The 25890-nt window shown below is 35.8% G+C and overlaps 3 protein-coding genes across 6 annotated transcripts in view; 2 read left to right on the forward strand and 1 right to left on the reverse strand.

Annotated features, from left to right (window-relative positions):
* The window catches only part of adamts13 (ADAM metallopeptidase with thrombospondin type 1 motif, 13), a 12079-nt gene extending 7862 nt beyond the window's left edge, over positions 1-4217 (reverse strand). The window contains exons 1-12 of the mRNA XM_077714465.1: positions 4073-4217; positions 3838-3901; positions 3636-3769; positions 2722-2805; positions 2528-2652; positions 2317-2463; positions 2103-2237; positions 1197-1347; positions 1024-1128; positions 793-944; positions 640-703; positions 36-162 (exon numbers count right to left, since the gene is read on the reverse strand). Coding sequence (XP_077570591.1) covers positions 36-162; positions 640-703; positions 793-944; positions 1024-1128; positions 1197-1347; positions 2103-2237; positions 2317-2463; positions 2528-2652; positions 2722-2805; positions 3636-3769; positions 3838-3901; positions 4073-4174 — 1390 coding nt within the window. The 5' untranslated portion in view covers positions 4175-4217. The remainder of the gene's footprint in view (positions 1-35; positions 163-639; positions 704-792; positions 945-1023; positions 1129-1196; positions 1348-2102; positions 2238-2316; positions 2464-2527; positions 2653-2721; positions 2806-3635; positions 3770-3837; positions 3902-4072) is intronic.
* The window catches only part of LOC144195081 (neuronal calcium sensor 1), a 20620-nt gene extending 192 nt beyond the window's left edge, over positions 1-20428 (forward strand). Inside the window, exons 2-12 of one of the 4 annotated variants that reach the window (XM_077714461.1) lie at positions 47-170; positions 2046-2242; positions 7957-8155; positions 9290-9400; positions 10305-10429; positions 14248-14272; positions 16766-16904; positions 17899-17977; positions 18171-18259; positions 18956-19033; positions 19463-20428. In XM_077714461.1, the coding sequence (XP_077570587.1) occupies positions 10366-10429; positions 14248-14272; positions 16766-16904; positions 17899-17977; positions 18171-18259; positions 18956-19033; positions 19463-19561 (573 nt within the window). In that variant the 5' untranslated portion in view covers positions 47-170; positions 2046-2242; positions 7957-8155; positions 9290-9400; positions 10305-10365 and the 3' untranslated portion in view covers positions 19562-20428. The remainder of the gene's footprint in view (positions 1-46; positions 171-2045; positions 2243-7956; positions 8156-9289; positions 9401-10304; positions 10430-14247; positions 14273-16765; positions 16905-17898; positions 17978-18170; positions 18260-18955; positions 19034-19462) is intronic. The other 3 variants (XM_077714462.1, XM_077714463.1, XM_077714464.1) reach the window with 3 other exon arrangements.
* Positions 20429-22029: 1601 nt separating this feature from the next.
* hmcn2 (hemicentin 2) overlaps positions 22030-25890 on the forward strand; it is a 49851-nt gene continuing 45990 nt past the window's right edge. The window contains exons 1-3 of the mRNA XM_077715414.1: positions 22030-22721; positions 24661-24731; positions 25100-25258. Of these exons, the coding sequence (XP_077571540.1) occupies positions 22463-22721; positions 24661-24731; positions 25100-25258 (489 nt within the window). The 5' untranslated portion in view covers positions 22030-22462. The remainder of the gene's footprint in view (positions 22722-24660; positions 24732-25099; positions 25259-25890) is intronic.

Below are 25890 nucleotides of genomic sequence, written 5' to 3' on the forward strand. Positions count from 1 at the left end.
TAGTGTGCAGGATTGATATCTTATGTTTTTCCCACCTTGGGAAAAGCCTATTGCAGGGATCCATGTGTAGAAGGAGGCCTGGTTTGGACGAAGGTAAAGTGGTTGGACATCTGTTTGGGAACACTGCTCGGCCATGAACTCCAGCTGGGTGCCCTCACATGGCTGTAAAGGTAAATATTCAGTTATATTTCTTTTAAATTAATTTTTATAACATCATGAATTTATACCCCAAACTTCCAAAAGCTTTACTTCAAGGGTGTCAATCTTGGGTTTTAATTTGATTAAAAGAACTGGATTAAAATCCCTGAATATTCATTTTTTATAGATCTATAACAATGTTTATCTGAGCTTTTTTTTAAATATATTTTTAGATTTTACAAAATGACTTTTGAACTAAAAATAAGGAAAAAAAGTTTAAAAATTAAAATTATAGATTTAAAAGGGGAAAAATCAAGAAATTTCATATACATCTATACTCTTCATTTTTATTTGATCCTAAAACAGAAAGTCACCACTCATGATTTACTTTCTCGGGCCGCACAAAATGATGTGGTGGACCAAATTTGGCCCGCGGGCCGGCACTTTGACACCTGTGCTTTATTTTCTCCGAAATAATTTTTATTAGGAAGCAAGCCTCACCTTTTGGTTACAAAGTTCAGCCTCAATACCAAGCCCCAAACAATCATTTCCCCCAAAGGCAGGCCTGAAAAACAAAAATTACAACCAGCTTTTTAGTAACAGGATTTTTAGCTACTGACTATGAACTACCCCACAACTATGAACTATGTTGACCTTGGGTTGTTGCACTTCCGTATGCGGTGAATGACTCCACCACCACATGTTCGTGAGCATGGGGAGAACCCGGACCAGCTAGACCAAGATCCATGCACAACGGCAGATGGGCCGAGCTGGTCTGGGGAGACACAACGGCCCTTTAGACACCACTGCAAAACATAAAAAACAATTAAATACTTTAATCATGCTTATGCTTTCCTCAAAATCCATGAAAATGTCTTCTATTACCCGATGAGGTGCACATTGAGTCCCATCGAGCAATGGCACTAAAAGACGTTTGCAGGAGCTGTCATCATTCGGGTCGGTGTGACAAGACAGAACCCGACACATTGGCTGACGAAGAAAGAAGCATTTATAAATTGTTTTAATTGAATACTATATTAAAATAACATTGATATCACCAAATCTGGATATGTGAACGAACAGCTTCTCGCTGTATTCCCAAAAGCTATTCGACACTGGTCATCAATCCCGTAGTAAAGTCCAGGTTTCCAGTCTTGTAAGGCACTTTCTTGGCCTGGTGGATCTTTTACACAATCTGCATTTCCTTCCCTATGAACACAATTGGATTGGCTTGGATAACTTTGTTCATCCCATATTTGGGTAACTTCTTTGTCACAGTAGCAAGAGGGTGAGAATACAGACACAGAAAAAGACATTTTAGACATAAATAGATAGGTAATAAGTAAGTATATATATATAGTAGTGGTATATATGGTATGTATATATTTAGTAGTGGTATATATAGTATGTATATATTTAGTAGTGGTATATATACATACTATATATACTATGTATATATAGTATGTATATATACTATGTAAATATAGTATGTATATATACTATGTAAATATAGTATGTATATATACTATGTATATATAGTATGTATATCTATATTTAGTAGTGGTATCTATAGTATGTATCTATAATAGTGGTATATATAGTATGTATATATAATAGTGGTATATATAGTATGTATAGATAGTGGTATATATAGTATGTATATATTGTAGTGGTATATATAGTATGTATATATTGTAGTGGTATATATAGTATGTATATATAGTAGTGGTATATGTATATATATATATAGAAGTGGTAACGCTAATTGCATATAATTGCACACAGATATGATTCTACAAGCATAAAACATAACTCTGAAGTATCCTATCTGTACGTGTACGTGATTAATGCATTGAAAAGAGCGGGCTAGTGGCTGAAGCTAACAGGCAATGTTTTTTTTACCTCAGCAGACAGCTTGTTTGACTGCAACCGGGATGGCGCGTTTTCAAGAGAATGTGACTCACTTGAAAAAGGCAAGGAGCTGGTCTCTACTGCAAGACGACCAAGTGAGATCTATGCTGTTATAGCCTCCATCAGATGCCATCATGGAGCCACTCCCACTGCACAAGTTCCCTACGCCATCATGGTTGATTCCAAAACTGAGGTAAATATGTTGGGTGAGTCATAAAAAAAATTATATTGCCTTTTGTTAACTGTTCAGTTTTGAGAGAATAGTACCTATGTCCAATCTCATGGGCAATAGTAATCCCGAGATCAAATCCAGTATCCTCTGCAATCACACAACTCCATTGACTAGAACAAGCACCCCCTAACTGTGTCACACCCCTCACTCGGTTGTCCCCATCAGGCAACTTCAGGTCGTATCTGCGTTGTGGGGGAAAAAAATAGTCTCCCAATTAGCCAATCAGAACAGCAATGTGTCACAAACCTTGTTATATACAAGAAGAGATCTGCGTGTAGTGGGTCGGTGTCATTTGACGGATTTAAGCGAGCACCCCAGTCGCATACACTTCGGAGAGAAGAGGTGATGTTTGGAGACATTTGTATCTCTGGCTGGAGAAAGAACGGGGGGAAAAATTAGGATTGTAATCTTTTGCATGAACTCTAGAAAGAATGGCTGACCTCTGGTTCAAACAGAATAATCATGCGAACTAAGTGCACCCTCATGTTGGCTCCCAAAGTCCTATCTCGTAACAGTTCTGAGGCCTAAGAATAGAGCCCTGGATGTAAAAAATGCCTGAACATATTACGTATTTGTCATTGCGCATCGTGACCGGACGTTTGGTCGCCGGTCTTTTGGTCCCTTTTGGTCGCCGGTCAAATGGTGAGAAAGTTTACTGTTGAAACCAGCTCTCAAAATTATATTCACACGAGAGAGAGTTTAATATCCAAGAGGGAGAGTTTGATATCTAAGTACTGGTTAATATCTAAGTAGATATTAAACAGTCCTTAGATATTAAACAGTACTTGGATATTAAACAGTCCTTAGATTTTAAACAGTCTATAGATATTAAACAGTCCTTAGATATTAAACAGTCTTTAGATATTAAACAGTACTTGGATATTAAACAGTACTTAGATATTAAACAGTACTTGGATATTAAACAGTACTTAGTTATTAAACAGTACTTAGATATGAAACAGTACTTAGATATTAAACAGTACTTGGATATTAAACAGTACTTAGATATTAAACAGTACTTAGATATTAAACAGTCCTTAGATATTAAACAGTACTTGGATATTAAACAGTACTTAGATATTAAACAGTCCTTACATATTAAACAGTACTTAGATATTAAACAGTCCTTAGATATTAAACAGTACTTAGATATTAAACAGTCCTTAGATATTAAACAGTACTTGGATATTAAACAGTATTTGGATATTAAACAGTACTTGGATATTAAACTCTCTCTCATGAATATAATTCTGAGATTTAGTTTCAACAGTAAACTCTCTGTCACCATTTGACCGGCGACCAAAATGGACCAAAAGACCGGCGACCAAACGTCTGAGCACCATTGCGCACTTACAATATTGAGGTTGGTGAATATATAACGTTCTGTATCTTGTTTGTGGATCTGTTGCACATCCGTTGCAACCACTACTAAGAGTTCCAAGTGTGTGACATCAGGCATCGCAGTTGATCGCCGAGACCGCCCTCTCACTGCACAAATATATACATTCATGAAATATGTTTTTAGAGGCACACAATATTTTAGGTGATCTTACTACCTGAGAGGTCAGAAGAGAGAGAATTTGTAAGCCTATCTCTCTGCCGGCTGGTGTAAAACAAAGCCTGTAAACAGGGTGGAAAATTAGAGCATATTTCAAAGATACAGCCAAATTTGAAAGTTTCACAGATGATAAACAGTTTAAAGTTGAAAAGTCCAATGTACTTAGCAGAGGCCTTGAGCAGTGGGATCACGAGAAGCCACGGCACCCTCGTCAACGCCAAATATCCTCTTACCTCGTCCGATGGAGATCTCATTATCGAGCTGAGTCCAGCGAGCGGAAGCAAAAGATAGAGTAGAATCACGAACACCTTTCTGGATTCTCTTTGTAAGCACATGTCTGGGCCCCTTTAAGACAAGGGTAATATGTCAAAGTCCCCCTACTACAGGCTTAGAAGAAGGGGGGGATGTGTTTATGCAAACAGAAAGGACATTAGACATTTGATTTGCTGTTTTTTCCTGTGCAAGAGCATAGAAAGGGATGTCATTGGCTACTAATCCTGTGTGTACACAATGATTGTAGTTTGGATTTCAGCATATTTGCTTGTGAGGAATATATTGCTCCTCTATGTGGTTAACATCAGCTGTGTTAAAAAAAATCAAGTTATTATTATTATTTTTAAGTAGAGAATCAGAATCAGGTTAAAAAAAAACATGAACAGCTTTTAAAACTTATTTTAAGTATTTACTAATAGGTTGCCATTGACGAAAATAGATGCCAAATTCATTCTGTGTTGTCTATTACTACCAGTAGAGGGCAGACATGTTTTTTCTTTCTGTTTGTCTTGGTCAGTCTTAAATTGTGAAGTTATTGTGGAAAGGTACATGACACTAATCACACTATCGGCTAGAATTGGAAATAAATATGTTAAATATTTAGTACTTTAAATGTTTAATAAGTCAGAATAGACCAGACTCATGTTTTTAACCTGTGAGGAAAATCGACTTGGAATAGAACCCCAAACTGATCCTAATTTTAGAAAAAAAATTCAATTCCAAACATGAATTAATATGGTAAACGTTTAAATGGGGTTTATTGTTGTTATTGTATCTCTGGTACATGCCAAACCTTTTTTTTTTGCCTAAATGCCACCGTGAATAGGTGTTGACCCACAGATACTTCTTTTCCTCTTCCGAAATGTTATCCGTCCTTAGTAGGAATTCCTCTCCATAAACATTGGATTGAAGCCTAATATGACATTATCTGGCCATTCTCACACTGAGTCAACAACTGCATGACACCAGCATTGCTAAATCTTCCTTGCATTCAGAGAGCTAAATCGACTAGTTATGACAGTAGACGTATTGTACATTTATGATGTAATATATAATATATCAAGAGCCATATGGCTTACTGCAACATGCACAGCAGATAATGCCGCAGGATAAATTGTGTTTTGTTAGGGGAAATGAGGCTAAATGCAGTCCAAAATACTGTATCAACTCCTCTTTCTTAGATTGAAAGGTAAATGAAATAGCATTTTTAGTGACATGTTAATCAATACTCTCACTGTATATGTATAGGTAGTGGTATAGGTATTGGTATAGGTATAGGTATTGGTATAGGTATTGGTATAGGTATTGGTATAGGTATTGGTATAGGTATTGGGATTGGTATAGGTATTGGTATAGGTATTGGTATAGGTATAGGTATTGGTATAGGTATTGGTATAGGTATTGGTATAGGTATTGGTATAGGTATTGGTATTGGTATAGGTATTGGTATAGGTATTGGTATAGGTATAGGTATAGGTATAGGTATTGGTATAGGTATAGGTATAGGTATAGGTATTGGTATTGGTATTGGTATTGGTATAGGTATTGGTATTGGTATAGGTATTGTATTGGTATGGGTATTGGTATTGGTATAGGTATTGGTATTGGTATAGGTATAGGTATTGGTAGAGGTAGAGGTAGAGGTATTGGTATAGGTATTGGTATTGGTATAGGTATAGGTATAGGTATAGGTATAGGTATGGGTATGGGTATAGGTATTGATATAGGTATATAAATTGTTGTTGAAGCTTTTCTTCATATGTTTATACTTCTCAGTGTCAGTGGTGAGAACAAAACTGTTTTTGCCTGAGGTCAATTGGAGGAGGTCTTTAATTATGACGTGACACCATATTTTTGGTATTACTAAAGAAGAAATGTCTATTTCAGATATAAAACTGTCAGGCATTTAAAAAAAAGATTCCTGCCAAATGGTGTATGACTCATCTCATTGGACGGACAGTTGGCTAGTGAAAGTTTGCTCTGGAAAGTCCAACCTTTCAGTGTTTCATTTTGACATGATTTTAAGTAGTGTGTCTCTCTTGTACATAGGAGGATTTTCATTCATCTGGTTCTCTCTATAATTATCTATATATTGGAAAAATAATGTTATCTTGGGCCGAGAGATATTCATCATAATTATACTTGCTTTTCCAATCTGTGTATTTACAAATATTTCCCTCTGCAAAAAGCTTTTACAATATTCATCAGTTTTCTCCATTAAATATGTTAACAATAACTTCTCAGAAACAACATTTACACCATGAATCCCTAATTGATAGAACAACACTATTTATTTTTGTATGTATCCCTCCATCACATAAATCTGAGCTACAAAATATGGATTTATAAAGATTAAACCAAAGATATGCTTCATACTCAGCAATAAATGTGATGCACAGTCAAGACAATCAATGAGTTTTTAGTGATCTCAGCACGAGAGAGATTAAGAGTCTCTCGTTAATTTCCCCCACCTCAAAGCCTCATTTTCTCAGCCTTACTTCCTGCAGCGGATTACAATAAAACACTGCAGGTAAGTGCAGTTGCAGGCTTTTGGATTCAAACCTCCTTTTGTGTGGGTGGAAATTGTCCTATTGGGAAACTATTTGCTTGCTCCCAAGTGCTTAGGGGAACTACATTTCGATGAGCTCCCCGTAAATTATGCTTCACCTTCACAAAAGTACTATCACTCAGTTCAGCACTCCAATAAAAACAACAAAAACATACAATAGGTTCAATGCACTGACTGACTGGAGCAGGCGAAAGATCCAAATCCCTAAAGTAGCTTAGAATTTGAACTAATCAGAGAGCATAATATAAATATCAAGCAATGTTATTGCTGCCAGAAGATGGTTTTATCTTTGTGCTGCCAATCAAATTCTGCTACTTCTGCCACGTAACTAGCTCAATATCTGGTGGCCATTGAAAAGTTTGACCTTACTTCTTTTTCATTGTACATACATATTTGTAGGACTGTACTTATTTATGCTTGAGCTTAAAGCTGAAGCTTTAAATCTCATTGTACTTGCATAATGACAATACAGGCATTCAATTCAAGACACGCACCCCCACACGTGCAGCCCCCACATCAACACACGCATGGACACACACTCACGCACACACACACACTCTCACACACACACTCAAACACACACTCTCACTCAAACACTCTCACACAAACACTCTCACACAAACACTCTCGCACAAACACTCTCACACTAACACTCACCCAAACACTTTCACACAAACACTCTCATACAAACACTCTCATACAAACACTCTCACACAAACACTCTCACACAAACACTCTCACACAAACACTCTCACACAAACACTCTCACACAAACACTCTCTCGCAAACACTCACCCAAACACTTTCACACCAACACTCTCATACAAACACTCTCACACCAACACTCACATTAAAACACTCTCACACAAACACTCTGTCACACACTCTCTCACACTCACTCTCTCGAACACACACTCTCTCACACTCTCTCTCTCACACACACACACACACTCTCAAACACTCTCACACACTCTCACACATACTCTCTCACCCTCTCACACATACTCTCTCACACACTCACTCTCTCTCTCACAGACACACCCTTACACACATACATACACTCACACTCTCACACACACCCTTACACACATACACATACATAGACTCACACTCTCACACACACCCCTACACACATACATACACTCACACTCTTACACACACACTCACACTCTCACACACCCTTACACAAATACACACAAACATACACTCTAACACATACTCACACATACACAAAGGCACTCATACTCTCTCTCTCTCTCTCTCTCTCACACCCAGACGACGGTGCAAGTCACGAATGCGTGCAGCGAGGCCAGCAGCTCAATTCAACGTCACTCGCCGTCGGCGGCTTTTCGCAAGCCAGCCATCCAGCAAGCCATCAAGCAACCCCCGACAACACGCTGACATGCGCGAGGCAGGAGCGCTCGCATTTTCATCTCCTCTCACTGCACGGCGATCGTCCTCCTTTCTACTCTAGGTAAAGAGCAAAAACATTCCTTAAGATAGATTTGACTCTTGTCTTTTGTTTTTAATCTGTTTTTTCTCTTGGTGAAACTGCATTTATTGTGTGTCCATTGACTAGCTAAAACACGCAGTAGCCATTTGTTCTGTAGCCGTAAACTGTGTGTTGCTATGGTATTGCCAGGCAACATCCTGCCCGCAGTAGCACCACTTCTCTCGGTAGGGGTATTTTCATGCCACGTCATGGGTGGAAACACTCAAATACCTTGTGTTTTCTCAAGGCTTGAGTCATCCCCATTCATTTTATATGATGAAAAGTTTAACCTTTTCTGATGCCACCTGTTTCTTTTAGGGCTTTGAGTACCGTTTTAATTCACAGACCACTTTTATTTAAACTAAACACAAATATTTTTTCTAATTCTTTGAATATTAAGATATTTTCTGTCATTTTCCTTCAATTCGACCAGGATTTTCCTCATTTGATAATTAGTAATGTGCTAATTTGATACTCAGCATCAATAGGATTATTTTTGAAGTATCGGATTTGGACATAAAATTGGATATGATCCAGGAAGAATGTATTTTAGTATTATTGTGCTTTTTGGCTGCTTTAAATTAAAACCAATAGGCAAGATATATCTACTATACTTAATAATTGTAAGGGAGCATCATGTAATATTTGTAAATGGAGTATTTATTGACTTTTATAGAAATATTGGGATTTATTATTGGCGGATTGCATTGTATTTTGCATTGTTTCTACAAATATGACTTTTGTCCATATTTTTTAGGATTATTTTTGAAGTATCAAATTTGGACATGAAATTGGATATGATCCAAGAGGAATGTGTTTTAGTATTATTGTGCTTTTTCGCTGCTTTAAATTAAAACCAATAGGCAAGATATATCTACTATACTTAATAATTGTAAGGGGAGCATAATGTAAAATTTGTAAATGGAGTATTTATTGACTTTTATACAAATATTGGGATTTATCATTGGCTGATTGCATTGTATTTTGCATTGTTTCTACAAATATGACTTTTGTCCATATTTTTTGGCACAGTAAAACATATCTTTGGAAGTCAAAAAGTCTGTATCTGGACATTCCTAATTGTCTTATTACTGCTATTTTGTGTCCTTGTGTTAGTAGCAAAACTGCAGCTCAGGAAACCAGAGGACACAAGATGGTCATTCCGAGTATGGCTTACGTCATCAGGACATTACTGGCCATGGAGTCATACAGATGTTTGCTGTGAAGGTATCTGCACACTACAGTACTTACAGTTGAAGTGTTTTTTTTTTTTTTTTTTTTTTTACAAATCACTCTAGTGCACATGTGTCAAAGTGGCGGCTCGCGGGCCAAATCTGGCCCGCCGCATCATTTTGTGCGGCCCGGGAAAGTCAATCATGAGTGCTGACTTTCTGTTTTAGGATCAAATTAAAATTAAGAGTATAGATGTATATTACATTTCCTGATTTTCCCCTTTTTTAAATCAATAATTGTAATTTTTAATCAATTTTTTATGTGAAAAATCATTTTGTAAAATTTAAAAATATAAAGACATAACCCTTTAAAAAATGAGTTTAACACACCTTATGTTACATTTTTAAATCAATTGTAATTTTTTAATCCATTTTTCTTTGTTTTTAGTTCAAAAATCATTTTGTAAAACCTAAAAAATAAATTAAAAAATAGCTAAAATAAACATTGTTTTAGATCTATAAAAAACTGAATATTCAGAGCTTTTAATCCAGTTCTTTTAATCCATTTATGAAAAAAAAAATCTAAATATTATATCTAAAATGGTCCATCCCACACTTAAATGGTCAAGGAGATGAAGCGGGGGTGTGGCCTTCATCCAGACCAATAAAGAGAGTATTGGGTTAAATAGAGATGTATAGTCAATGGTTCCAAATATCACTTTTATCTGATAGACTGCTGTCATGGGAAAGGACGCCAAACCGCAAATATCTGAACAACCTGACGGTTCTACATTGCAATGACCTTTGGCTCTATGATGAGTGTCTTCAGCTAGATTTGAGTTATTATTATATCTTCACTTGGCAGGCCTAGTCATTCATCTTCATCATATTTCACTGATCTGGGTTTCCTTCGTTTCACTGCATAGGTTTAACTGGTATTCCTTTGTTTATGTTCCCAGCAGAAGAGCAGGCTGAGGTAATAACTGGTGGAATTGAAGCTGTGGAGGAGAGCTGAAAATCATGGGGAAATCCAACAGTAAGCTCAAACCAGAAGTGGTGGAGGAATTGACGAGAAAAACCTACTGTGAGTATGCAATGGGAATTTTGCATTGGTAAAACACAATGTTAGAATCTGCAGAATTTATTGTATTTCTTATAACAGCATTATTTTCAGTAAATAGTTGCAACTCAAATATTTTGGTAGAAATGAGTAGACCAGAAGGGTACAAATGCGATATAAATTGGGGCAAAAAAAAGCATAATGTGATTTGGAAAGGTTCATTTTCCTGCTGTTTAATTATTAATGTATAAAAAAATGGAAATAGTAGTCATAAGTCCTGTTTACAAGGACCTTCACACTGAGTATTTTAATTTTAACAGAATTAGATACAATGTTAACTCTACTTAGAAAATTAATTGGTTTCATAACTTGAATTTTTGTACCAAAAGACTCATTTTACCTATAAAAGTCCTCATTTGTTCTAATCTCACTGATTCTACAAACTAAATCCTTTAAAAATAATCAAAGTATCCTCAGATAAAATGTTCCCAGTGAGGCATTTCATAAACTGAACTCGCCGTATTTTAAAAAATTCGTAAGTAGAGGTATCATTGTATTAAAAGACCCCTCTACAATTATACTGCAGTGAAAAATTCACATTTTATGCTCATATTCCTCCTTAAAGCATTGCAAAAATGACATTAATACATTAATATTCTCCCTCTTGGTTTTCAATGGGATTTAAACTCAGTTTGATCATCAACAAAATGACGTCTACACTTGGAGGACGCCATTTTTGTTTGTGTTTATTATTGTTGGACTATAGCATCGTTATTAGTCTTGTCATTGGATCAGTGCATTGTGCAGGTGTGAGTGGGAGAGGCCTCCCATTGGCTGCTTAATGACAGTGTTGTTTGTGTGGCGGTCCTCCCTCGCCACAGCAGAGGCAAGGAGGGCTGCTGCGGCAGGAAATTGCTGTGTAGGAAGAAGACATGGTGGTTTCGTGCTGGGCCGGCTTGCTTGCTTGCTTTTGGTCTCTTCCTCCTCTTGCATTCTCTTTGGCTTCATCTATCTACTAATTGCCCTCTCGGAGCAGGGAAAGGGAATAGTATAATTAGGATCTTATCTGGTTAGCATGGCCCAAAGGAGCATCAAGTTGTTCTTGTAACGTCTCTTGACTTCAGATGAATGTCAATCTTATTCCCATTGACGTCTTTTCCGGACTATAGGCTGCACTGTTTTGGCTGGGCTTGCGATTTATATACTGTGCTACATATGTCTTTATTTTTTTCATTTTGACCACAATAGCAATTTATGCTGTGTTTTTTAGGCTGTTGTTATAAAAAAAAAAAGGTTATTTCGTTACACTAATGTGTCAAAGTGGCGGCTCGGGGGCCAAATCTGGCCCGGCAAATCATTTTGTGTGGCCCGGGAATGTCAATCATGAGTGCTGACTTTCTGTTTTAGGATCAAATTCAAATGAAGAGTATAGATGTAGATTACATTTCCTGATTGTCCCCCTTTTAAATTAATAATTGTCATTTTTTAATCATTTTTTCTGTTTTTAGTTCAAAAATCATTTTAAAAAAGCTAAAATAAACGTTGTTTTAGATCTATACAAAAACTGAATATTCAGGGATTTGAACCCAGTTCTTCCAATCCATTTATATAAAAAAAATCTAATTATTAACAAGATTATTTTAACTGATTTTTCCCTAATGTATAATGTTGCATAATTTATACTCTAGTGCAACTTGTACTTTTTCCTTATTTTTGTGTATTTCTATGGCTAATCTGAATTAAAGTTTATTTTTTAGGCTGTTGTTATCCACCAAAATACTGTTATTTTGTTACATTAACATGGGGTTATTTTAACTGATTTTCCCTAATGTATAATGTTGCATAATTCATACTCCAGTGCAACTTGTACTTTTTCCTTTTCTTAGTACATTTTTTTTTTAGCTAATCCGAATCAAAGTCCCCAAAAACACCGTAATTCTGCCACCTTATTCCCAGTTTCTATCCGACCCAAAACTGAAGCAATTTCATTTACTACATCTCATTTTCTTCTTTCAAATAAACCCTCATTTTGACAGAAAATCAACTCAAAACCAGCGTACACTGCGAGCTGTCACGTTATTTAAATACAATTTTTTTTTCTTTTAATAAACTAAACATAAAGACATTAGAGAGTCATAGAAAAGCCTGACAAGAGTGCTTTCCAAGCCATCCCAGATTAGACCAGATTTAGCATTGCGTCTCAAATCACATGAAAAAAAGACCAGCGGTCATATTAAAATGTCTCCAGGGCCTACGTCTAATAGCGTGATGATTCTTCTATGTTGTCAGAGCTATGAAGAAGCTCATAGTGACAGAGTATAAGCGGAAAGGGTTTTAGCAGACCCCTTCAGGGCCAACCGGCCAAGTAGGCTCTACACTTTCTTGCATGGTTGGATTGTATTATTGCACATTGGCACTGACTGACTTATATAACATTTTTAGAGCAAATTATAGCCATTGCCAAAGTCCTTCCATTTCTGACGACATTGGCAATTTAACGGCAGTTATCGTGGCTGACAGGACTGAGATTGACTGTGACATTTAAGACATGAAGACTTTCTATAGGTGAGTTCCTGAGATGAAAGCTCTACATACCCCCTCACTTAGATTTTCATATCACAGCCTTGATTTGAACAGCAATTAGAGTATAATCTAATACTTGAGTAGGGGTTGGATTGGGTGTAGATGTTCGGGGATTGTATAGTATATAAAGTGAGGGGGTCGGACTTGGGTTGGTTCGCGGGCTGCTTTAACGTTAACTTGATTTCATGTGGGCTGGACCATTTTAGATATAATATTTTAGATTTTTTTGTTATAAATGGATTAAAAGAACTGGGTTAAAAGCCCTGAATATTCAGTTTTTTATAGATCTAAAACAATGTTTATTTTAGTTTTTTTTGAATATATTTTTAGATTTTACAAAATGATTTTTGAACTAAAAACACTGAAAAAAATGATTAAAAAATGACAATTATTGATTCAAAAGGAGAAAAATCAGGAAATTTAATATACATCTATTATATTCTTTCTAATTTGATCCTAAAACAGAAAGTCAACACTCATGATTTACTTTCCCGGGCCACACAAAATGAGGAGGCGGGCCAGATTTGGCCCCCGGGCCACCACTTTGACATCTGTGATCTAAAGGAAAGAATTTTGATGTAAAAAAATTATACTTTTTTGCTAATATGAGTGTAAATCACCAATTTCATGATGATGGTTCCTGGACAATTTAATGCAATTTAATTTATTTTTGATCAAGTTAATGAAGTAGTACATGTAATGTTGAGTTTTTTTTCACAATTTTATTGATTTAAGAAGAAATTAGACATTGCCTAAAAGACCATGACAATCAATATTTTGAGTTTATTTTGTAAAATTGCACATTTTCTCTTGTTACAGCTACAAAGTCCATTTTCAGTTAATTTGACCAAATTTACCTACAAATATATGTCTTAAATTCAAAGTGAAGCCAATCATTGCTTAGGCTAATGTTATTTTTGAATATAACAGAAAATATTAGGCATGACATGAAGGCAAATCTTTTAAAAAACGGTCCTTTTTGTTAATGTCACAACTGACCCTTCTTTGCCAAGCGTTATTTGTCCTCTTGTCGAGTCCTGAGGGTTCACTTGAACTAGTTCTTTCCTAACTGGCCCAAATAGAGAATGATTCTGTCATTAGACCTACTAATACAATCTGACATACCGATAATGATCCATTCCAGGTTACCTGGCTACCTGCTATTTTCCATCAAGTGTATTCAATCACATTTGTATATTATATTTAATTGTGTTTTAACTATATTGCACCAACTAACACTACTCTTGTATTTTTTGCAGTTACGGAAAAGGAGGTGCAACAATGGTAAGTGTGTACTTTCCTTTTTTAATTATAGAGTGCCATATAATAAAATTGTATTTTAAGTTTATTTGACGTGCTATTCCACACAATTCTTTTTTTAAAATAAAATTATTTTGAAGTCGGGCGGCCCGGTGGATGAGTGGTTAGTACATCGGCCTCGCAGTGGGGGACCTGGGTTTGAATCCCTGTTCAGAGTTTGCAGGGTTTCCCCAGCCCTTTGTGGGTTTTAATCGGGTACTCTGGTTTCCTTTTACATTCCAAAAATATGCATGAAAAGATAATTATCTAACTACTACTCTTGTGCTCTGTAATTGGCTGGCCACCAATTCAGAGTTTATTAATATTTAAAAATACAATTTACACATTTAGTTCAATTTTCTAACCCTCTAAAGTTATAGAATGTAGCACCTGCTGTTTGTGAAGTCAATCAGATATTTAAAAAATAAATATGATCACACCTTACTAGGATACAGCACCCTCCGTGAGCCTAGTGAGGCTAAAGCGGTTCAGAAAATGAGATGAGATGAGACTTTGAAGCCTTTCTGTGACTGAATAACTTTCAGTTTTGGTAACATTAATGTGTTAACTACCGTATTTTCAGGACTATAAGGCGCACTTAAAAGTCTGAAATTTTCTCCAAAATAGACAGTGCGCCTTATAATACAGTGCGCCTTATATATGGAAAAAAAATAAAATGTGTCATTCATTGTGGGTGCGCCTTATAATCCAGTGCGCCTTATATATGGAAAAAAAGTGTCATTCGTTGAGGGTGCGCCTTATAATCCAGTGCGCCTTATAGTCGTGAAAATACGGTACTTTTTTATCCTATTTCTGGATAAGAAATTCCTGATAAGAGAACAACAGTAGAGGTATTAGGAAATTGGGCTTTAAAGAACTTAATCATGGCAGGATTTAACACTTCACAAAGCTGTTTCGAAACATTTCTTCCGTCAGTAGCTTTATCTTTTGTCAAATCAGAGCCCACACAATCATGCCCTGTCACATTTACAGTACTTGCATCCATCAAAATGACACTTATTTAATCACAAGAGACACCCAAGACCAGAAGAAGTCACACATTAAATAGTGAGAGTGATTATATCTGCGGAGGAGTGAAGTTGTCAATGTAATTGTGAATCTTCAAGCTGGGGTAACAACAACCTTGACAGATATGAATCTAGCATTTAAATCAGGGGTGTCAAACTCCCTTTGCTCTGCGGGCCGAATACGGCTTAATTTGAGATGTAGCGGGCCGGACCAGTCAACTCATTGCAAAATGACATAAAACTAACAATAAGACCACTTTTCTTCCTTTGTATTAGTCACTAATACTAATAATTAGTGCAAAGAATGAGTAAATTATCAAAATATTTATTAACAGAATTTTCCTTTTACATTATGAACAATATATTACGAACAAGAGAATAACATAAGAACATAAATAAATGTCAATTCATGTTGTCTGCACGTACTAAAACACTGCGCCCCTAGCGGATAATACAAGAACTACATATTTTAAAGAAAATTCACATTTTTTTTATACAATGCAGCTTTCTTCCCTGGGCCGTACCAAACCACCTGACGGGCCGGATCCGGCCCGCGGGCCGTATGTTTGACATTATTGATTTAAATGTTTGCTGGAAAACCAAAACAATAATTCTTAATGCCATGTGCTATGATGCAAGCTAGCTTTCTGTCTATCCCTGTTTTTCGTGGTTGTCACTTGGAGATGAGTAGCAATCAACACTGTTGAGGGTGTAGGATGAGAGACAATTTTACCAGGGGAAATGCCAGATGGCTTGTAATTAGAGCAGATGCACAGGCACAAGTATTAGCAGGGTTTTAAAAAAAAAATGCTTGTTTTGGACAGAAAATCGACTTCCACTTTCTTGTTCGCATCTCATCTCATTTTCCTCAACTGCTTTATCGTCATTAGGGTCGCGCGGGGGTGCTGGAGGATATCCCAGCTGACTACCTGGCCAGAGGCTGGGGACACACTGAATTGGTCTCTAGACAATCGCAGGGTAGAATGAGACAAAATACATAAATGATATTTTTTTTCTTTTTGGTAAGTATTATAACACATTTGAAGGCTATAGTACTTCTTTGCTTAACGCTGGAGGGAATCATTAGTGTTAATTCTCGCTTTTGAGTGGAATTGATTTGAAATTGATATTGATTTGCTGCTATGTTTACTGTATTATATTAAGTTACTCTCTAGAAATGTCATTTTTCAAGGTTGGAAGCGCTTAGAGTTCTATTTCAACCATGTTTATATTATCAAAAGATAATGAGGATATAATTCAATTACAGAAAACCATTTGAGACTTTCTATTGGATTTTCACAATTGTCTTTTCTGTGAATGAGACAAATTTGCACATGATCCATTTCATTAAATGTAATGTCCACTACCAATATGAGAAATATATCCTGATAAATCCAACTTTAAGTCATCAGTTAGTCATTTATTCTCTACATTTGTTTCATTCTGGCAGGTACAAAGGCTTCATCAAAGATTGTCCCAGTGGACAACTTGATTCTGTCGGCTTTCAGAAGATTTACAAACAATTCTTTCCTTTTGGGGATCCTACAAAGTTTGCTTCTTTTGTCTTCAATGTTTTTGATGAAAATAAGGTTTGTACTTTACAGTGTATTTTCTATCAGAGCAATGAAAAGTAGACCTTAGTCATCTTTAAATGAAAACAATGGCTGTTTTGAAATATCTATTTTCTTAGTAGTACCGTATTTTCACGACTATAAGGCGCACCACATTATAAGGCGCACCCTCAATGAATGACATTTTTTCCATATATAAGGCGCACTGTATTATAAGGCGCACTGTCTATTTTGGAGAAAATTTAAGACTTTGAAGTGCGCCTTATAGTGGTGAAAATACGGTAATTGCTATTGACTTCCAGGTATGAAGCACTCACTACACAGTCACCTCTAGAGCCAGCCATTGTTGATGTTTTTGTATAAAATCTTGCAGTGGGGGAGGAGCTATATAATGGAAGATTTTGTAAACTAATATGGCATCTGCATATTTAACAGTATTGTTTCAGTTCAGACGTTTTTTTTATATATATCCGACAGTAGTGGTTTTTCCTTTTTGGTTTTCTGTTTTTTTTTCCATATATAAGGCGCAGTGGATTATAAGGCGCACTGTCCATTTTGGAGAAAATGTAAGACTTTTAAGTGCGCCTTATAGTCCTGAAAATAAGGTATATAGCTATGTATATTTCTAATTGATTTTTTTTTACATCCCATATCATAAAATTCAATTTCTGCAAAACTAACTGCTCTTTAAATGCTAATTAGAGGGTCAAGTTATGGGAAGTACTGACTCATTCAAGCCAAATTAGATTGGCTTTTTTCCTGTAATGGCATATTTTATTAATGGGAGCTAAACTACATTACAAAAGGGAAAATTATATAAAGTAAATCCTCACTACATACTGTGAATTAGTGTTTTTTTATTGTGTGTGTTGGCATCCATCTAAAAAAAACAGCAAAAGGTGACATTTTTTTACCTCAGGAGAGCGCTAGGTGGCCTTGTTTTGAGATACATAGAGTGTAAATGTGAAGTAAAAGTCATCCATCTTGTTTTTTTTCTTGTGCCATTTTCTAGGATGGACGCATCGAGTTCTCGGAATTCATTCAGGCGTTATCTGTGACCTCTCGGGGGACTCTGGATGAAAAACTTCGATGTAAGACGTCACCGTTTTTAGTATTGTTGCCATTTTAATGAGAAGCTTTTGAACTTGGGTGTTTTGGAAGGGATTTTTAGATGTTTTAATGCTTGTGGAAACATTATTTTTCATGTTTTTATAGGTTTTGTCGTCTAAAATGAGGGCATTTGCTTAAAAAACTACCATTTTTAATATTTTGATTGTGTTTCAGGGGCATTCAAACTGTATGACTTGGATAATGATGGCTACATTACCCGTGATGAGATGTTGAATATTGTAGATGCAATTTATCAAATGGTGGTAAGTTAACTAAATATTGCATTACAGTGAAACCTCGGAAATTGATTGCCATAAGTTGAAAATAAGGTTAATTTTTAGAAGAAATTAAAATGCCAGAAAGCAAAAAATGAAGCAGACAAAGTTATAATCTCATTTTTATCATACATTTAAAGTAAAATTTAGCACTAAGCTTACTTAGTGGTAGTAAATTGTTATAAGTGTTATTTTGAAGTATTCAAACTACCTTAAAGAAATACATACATGTAAACAGGTGCCTTTTCCATTTTTTGTGTGTAATTTCACCACGTTTTAAAGTGTAAAAAAATGAATATTTTTAAAAGATTCTTATGGTATTGCCAATTAATGAGAAGATGCATTCCAGAAGTTTACTGCAAAAAATATGAAGATTAAAGCAATTCTAGAAGTATTATCTCAATTCTGTCACCAGCAATTTCCATATTTTAGCTCACAAGTTAGCAAAAAGCCAGATGCACTTATCCACAGAGCCACATGTGGCTCCCGAGCCATAGATTCCCTACCCATGATATATAGATCATTTTTGTCAATCCAATATTACTGTGTAACAGCTATCAATGTATAAATATCCCATAATAAGACTAATAACACATATGTCTCTTCACATCACATATTAATCTTTAGGCCTAAATTCTACAGAACGAAAATTAATAATAATAATGTCATAAATTTGTATTCCAGGGAAACACTGTGGAATTACCAGAAGAAGAAAACACACCAGAAAAGCGAGTAGATCGCATTTTTGCAATGATGGATAAGGTAAGTGCTTACATACTTTAATTAACCAAATACGTACAACACCTTATTTACCATTCAAAAGTAAATAGACGTTAACCACTAGGAATTAAGACAGCCATTTTCAAACATAGAACTATAAACATGATCTACCACAGTGTGGTTCAAGCTGTCAACATGATATAGTCACCTCCCCTTCCACACTTGCCCTCAGCGGTAGTGCCCACTCATCGCGGTAGGGAATCTACTTGTCTTCTCTGAGTGATGAACTGAGTCCTACGTGGGCGTGTCTAAGGCACAGTCGCCGATTTATGTCAACAAATTGCCTAAAAACCAATCCTACTGAGCGTAAACGACACCAACAGCACTCAAAAATCCTCACTGGGGTCCAAGTTCGCCCTCTGCTGGTACGACTCTGGTAATAACATCCCTTTTTTCGTTCTTTTTTCGCAGAATGCTGACGGGAAATTGACCTTGCAAGAGTTCCAGGAGGGTTCCAAGGCTGATCCTTCTATCGTTCAAGCACTATCACTCTATGATGGTCTAGTTTAAAAAAAAAAAGGAAAGTATTCAAGGTGAGTGGGTATTATGGTGAAGAGGTTGAAATATTGTACGATTTTTTTTTTTTAATGCAAGAGACGTAAATTGGCGAAAAGGATGATTTTTTTTTTTTTTTTTAAACAACGCAGCTGCTTTTTGGTTTCAGTTTGTTCTGATGAATTATTTAAAAGCGACCCACTTGTTTTGCTGGCAATCCAATGGTCTTTGAACAAAAATTGACAACCTCTGCCAATTTTTGATGACACTTAGCACGTGGCGTTTTGTCAGCTGTGAACTCAGCTTGTCAATACATATTTACAACATAATTTTGACAAGATAATCCTGGAAAAGACTGAAATCTCGATTATCTCAAGATGGATCTGGTTTCGGACTCTTTTAGTCGGAAATTTTTGGTCTTTTTTGCTGAAATCCTGGAGTGGATTGACAATCATTTCGCAGTATTTTGCGTTTTTGACTGATTTTGTGGACATTTTTTTTCCGATGACATTCAAACAAGAGGAAGTAAAGTTCGCCATTTTTTCGTCATTCTTTAGCTGCTACAAAAACTTTGCCGATTTTTGCTTATTTCTCACAACAAAAAAATCCCAAGAAGATGAATTTCTTCGGAGGATTTTGCGGATTTGACAAGTGCTTTTGTCCAGTATTTAAACACGAGAAAAGTGTATTTCGTGGTATTAAATTAAGTTTAAATTTAACATTGCAAATGTAAATAGAGTATGATATTCATTTAAGTCCCTACTTTATGGTTTTTACCGCTTCAAAATTCATGGAAATATTGTTTTTATTGACATTGTTTCAATGTTTTGCACTGCATTTTTCACTATTTATGGGAGTTTCCTCTGTTTGGAGCAGGGGTGTCAAACTGTGGTCTGCGGGCCGAATACGGCTTAATTTGAGATAAAGAGGGCCGGACCAGTAAACTCATTGCAAAATTACATAGAACTAACAAAAATCCCACTTTTTTCCCTTTGTATTAGTCACTAAAACTAATAATTAGTGCAAAGAATGAGTAAATTATCAAAATGTTTATTAAAAGAATTTTCCTTTTACATTATGAACAATATATTATGAACAAGAGAATAACATAAGAACATAAATAAATGTCAATTCATGTTGTCTGCCCGTACTAAAACACTGCGCCCCCTAGCGGATAATACAAGAACTACACATTTTAAAGAAAATTCATTTTTTTAATACAATGCAGCTTTCTTCCCCGGGCCGTACCAAACCATCAGACGGGCCGGATCCAGCCCGCGGGCCGTATGTTTGACACCCGTGGTTTAGAGAAGTCTTAATTTGTGGAAGAGTGCTGAAGGAGTTTATTAGGATTATTTTATCCTAAAAATCCTATCATGTTTTCTCTTTTCCATTATCACAATAGCAGTACAATGTCTAAATTGTAAGACGCCCCAAAAACAATTTGAAACAACATCTCAATTACGTCGTTGAGCCTTTTTTTGCAAAAACGTGGCGACAATTATCCACTTTCTATTCGTCCTGCTGTGTAAAAAAGCCAGAGCATGCAATCACGCCTTTTTTTTTGCCAATTCGTAATCCAGACACGTTTTTAGCCATCACTGATATTTATGCCTTATGCAAATCATCATTTACGGAATGACAATGCCATTTACAGTACCTGTCATTAACCAGTATGAGAGCACATAATAAAATGCATTTCAATGGCTATGTGTGCATCTATTTATTATTGTCTATGTACTGTAATACTACATTTTATCATTTTAACTGTTTAGAATGCCATTTTTTTGTAATTTAGACAGATTTGGTGCACTTGTCAACAGGTGTTAGGAGTCAATTGGTAAGTATGATGTTTATTATGTTTTGTTTTAATGCACGGGTGTCAAAGTGGCGGCCCGGGGGCCAAATCTGGCCCGCCGCATCATTTTGTGTGGTCCGGGAAAGTAAATCATGAGTGCTGACTTTCTGTTTTAGGATCAAATTAAAATGAAGCGTATAGATGTATATTACTTTTCCTGAACTAAAACAATGTTTATTTTAGCTTTTTTTAAATATATTTTTAGATATTTAGATATAATATTTAGATTTTCTTTTTATAAATGGATTAAAAGAACTGGATTAAAAACCCTGAATATTTAGTTTGTTTACAGATAAAAAAAAGTAGCTTTTAAAAAAATATATTTTTAGGATTTTACAACATGATTTTTTGAACTAAAAACACAGAAAAAATGATAAAAAATGACCATTATTGATTTAAAATGGGGAAAATCCGGAAATTTAATATACATCTATACTCTTCATTTTAATTTGATCCTAAAACAGAAAGTCTCCACTCATGATTTACTTTCCCGGACCACACAAAATGACGCGGCGGACCAAATTTGGCCCTCGGGCCGCCACTTTGGCACACATGCTGTATATGCTCATTTTTCCACTGCTATTGACATCTATCTATCTAACTTTTTTTTCAGCCCTGATCTAATCTTAAATTCTAAAGCCTCCTTGATTGTAAATCAGATTGAAGGGTCCTGTTGAACAGAGCTGGAAGTCCCACTGGGGTCAAATTACAAGCATTCAGACACCCACCATTCAGGTGGGGGTCTCCACAGTAACTTTTTTTTCCAACCTAGTCCCCGCCCCTTTTACTACGTCACAGAAGCATCTCTCCAGGAGTGCTTCCCAACTCAACCTCTTCCACACTTTGCTCCAAACTTCACGCACGGATGTTCTATGCTCCTTGGAAACTTATTTTAAACCACTTTTGGACGTATTTTTTGACGCCCCCTTTAAAGTAGAGCCACGCCCCTTTTAAATACACTTACTAAATAGGTTATCTTGCTCATAACCCCCCACAGTTGATTGGCTCACTCAATGAGACAGCTGCGGTAGATTAACCAAGCAAAACAACAACAAAAAATGAAGATTTCCTTTATAATTTGCTTGCTCCCGGTTCTTTGTAGCGGCGTGCAAGGGTTACCCGGACCCCCCGATTTGGAAGAGGGTCATCGGATGGGTGATAGGGGGTCGACCCTGGCTTTTGTATTCGATGTAACCGGGTCTATGTACGACGATCTTCAACAGGTGATTGATGGCGCTTCGCGGATTTTGGAGAAGACCCTCAATCGGAGGGCCAGACCCATCAAAAACTTTGTTTTGGTGCCATTCCATGATCCAGGTATAGTTGTGCATTCTTTATTTTTATTTTTTTGGGGGGGATCGGAAAGGGGCGGGGTTCTTTTTTATTGTATTTCAGCGTATTAAGTAATTCAAAATAACGCCGACATGTGTATGCACAGCTGTAATGCAGAATATAATTACAAGGTACGTTTATTTATTGATGCACAAAAACATGGAAAAGTTATAAAAGTTGTGCAAAAGTGATTTTTTTTGTCATTAAAATAGGAAAACATTTTTAACGAATATATAGCAGAATATGACCACAAGTCACATTTTCTAATAACGTAAACAAATATAATAAGTTATCTAATAGTTTTTTCTTATCATGTAGTTAAAATAGGTAACAATATTTATTCCATAATATGCAGAATATTACTCCAATTCACATTATTTATTGATGCATACAAATATGGAAACATTATATAACAGCAATGCAATAATATGGTATTTTTTGTACTTAAAATAAGTAACCAAAATTTTAAAACAGCTTCCACTATGATGCATTTTACTCCCAAAGAAATGAATAAAAACACCTTATATGACAGGTAATTGCATTTTTTTGGTATGAAAACAGATTTTCTGAGTATAATTCTCTAAACTTTTATCAAATTAGCTCAGGAAAATGAATGATAATGTAGTTATGCCTCAAACATTGACTTTACACAGTAGCTATAACATACTTTAGCACTTAAATGTAACTGTTTTTGGTGGGCCAAGATGTTAACAGTCCTGTCAAAGTAAACCCAAATAGAAGTATGTCCAGGTACGCCTTCATAACCTATTGAAAATGCTAGATCTTGAAAATGAAAAGACCTCTAATGGGGGAGGGTGTTTTGGGGCCATGATGAGAAGCATATGCTGTCTGACTGTGTGTAATTACACCAATCACCCTCCCCAGTCTGCCCTTTTCTACCATACTAGCTGCCGAGAAAAAAATAATAAAAAATCAGCCCCCCAGTATTGTGGTGGCGGCACTAGAGGGATATATTTTTTGAACGGATTGCCTTGACATCATACATTTTGTCTTGTTTAATGTAGCCTTCTGTTGAGTAAGGTTCAGAGGTGCTCCAAAAAAATTACAGTAGCTCATACATGCGTGACGGTGGGCTTAAAGATTTATGGTTACTTCCATGGAGGGTTAAATAACTGTTGGGGAAAATACACCGAACTTGGTGAAGTGATGTTCTGATCATGATAAAACTCTGTTTTATTGTCAATGTTGAGTTTTGGCCCAAATATAAGACGACCTCCAATTTTTCAAGTTTGGAAAAAGACTATTTGAACACCAAATTCAGTTTTTTTTTTAATGAAATGATGTTCTTATCCTGATACAACTCTGTTTTATTATCAATTTTGCGTTTTTGACACGAATATAAGACGACACCATATTTTTCAAGTTTGAAAAAAAACTATTTGAACACCAAATTCAGTTTTTTTTGATAAAATGCTATTCTTATCCTGATACAACTTTGTTTCATTGTCAATGTTGAGTTTCGACCCGGATATAAGACGACCTCCAATTTTTCAAGTTTGAAAAATGACTATTTAGACTCCAAATTCAGCTTTTATTCTCCAAATACTGCCAGTACATCTGAATCTAATCAATAATGAATAATATATTTGAGAGAAAAAAACCATGTTATTTTGCCTCATTCCAATCATGCAAAAAATGTCAATCACATCTTAATATCTGTACATTTAAATATGTAAACTAAAATGAACTAAAATGGTGTTTTAAATGTAAATGAACCAATCTACTATGATTTAAAAAAAATTGCAATAACTGCATCAACTCGAGTTCTACACCTAGGAGGACCTAATCTAGACTATAATTTCTTACCTTGCACTAAAACTCCACAGCCTGCTTTCATTTTTTTTTAATGAAATGTCTTTGTTAGGAATAACTCGTCACTCAGTCAATCTTTTCATCTTTGCAGATATCGGTCCGGTTTCCATCACCACCGACCCCAAAAAGTTCCAAAGGGATCTTCGAGACCTGTTTGTTCAGGTGGGAACAGAACACATGCAGAGATCATTGCACCATTAATATACCATAATATTATCTCAGGCTTTATGCGAGTATGTGTGTGAACTGTGTCAATATACACATTGAAAACAGTAGTGTGATCCCTCAACATTTGAAACTGGGTAACTCTAGAATTTCCTGCTAGTCTTCTGTCATTGTGACAGATGACTACGTTAGTACTAATAAGATGTAATTATAAATAGCTACCAATCAGAGTGCACTGTTTATATATATTTGACAACTTTTAGGATCTTGGCACTATGATTAATATTATTTTTAATTCATTTTGAGTCTGATTTAGGGATATTTTGGGGTTGGTTAATGCATTTATATGTTTGTCATTTGAACAGGGCGGTGGTGACTGTCCTGAAATGAGTATTGGAGCCATTAAAAAAGCTTTGGAGGTTTCCCTTCCGGGATCATTTATTTATGTGTTCACTGACGCCAGAGCCAAAGACTATCGGCTTAAGAGGGATGTTTTACAGCTGGTACAACTCCGTCAATCTCAGGTAAAAGTTAAGAAATGTACAGAACTGGGATATGAGAAATTATGTAACATGAGAAATAGTTTACCGTATTTTCACGACTATAAGGCGCACTTAAAAGTCTTGAATTTTCTCCAAAATAGACAGTGCGCCTTATAATCCAGTGGGCCTTATATATGGAAAAAACAGAAAACCAAAAATGAAAAACCACCACTGTCTGATATTAAAAAAACACAAACGCCTGAACTGAAACAATACTGTTAAATATGCAGATGCCATCTTAGTTTACAACATCTTCCATCATATAGCTCATATACGTAGTCTTAAATTTTCTCCAAAATAGACAGTGCGCCTTCTAATACAGTGCACCTTATAATACAGTGCGCCTTATAATACAGTGCACCTTATAATACAGTGCACCTTATAATACAGTGCGCCTTATAATACAGTGCGCCTTATAATACAGTGCGCCTTATAATACAGTGCGCCTTATATATGGAAAAATGTCATTCATTGAGGGTGCGCCTTATAGTCGTGAAAATACGGTAGTTTACATTAGATGAGATACACTATATTATCCCTATTATGTATTAAGTGTGTGATCTTTTTAGCTCCGCGGACAGGATTATAGTTTACAAACATATTCTACATGATAG

Source organism: Stigmatopora nigra, chromosome 4 (assembly GCF_051989575.1).
Source record: "Stigmatopora nigra isolate UIUO_SnigA chromosome 4, RoL_Snig_1.1, whole genome shotgun sequence".
Classification (NCBI taxonomy): Eukaryota; Metazoa; Chordata; class Actinopteri; order Syngnathiformes; family Syngnathidae; genus Stigmatopora; species Stigmatopora nigra.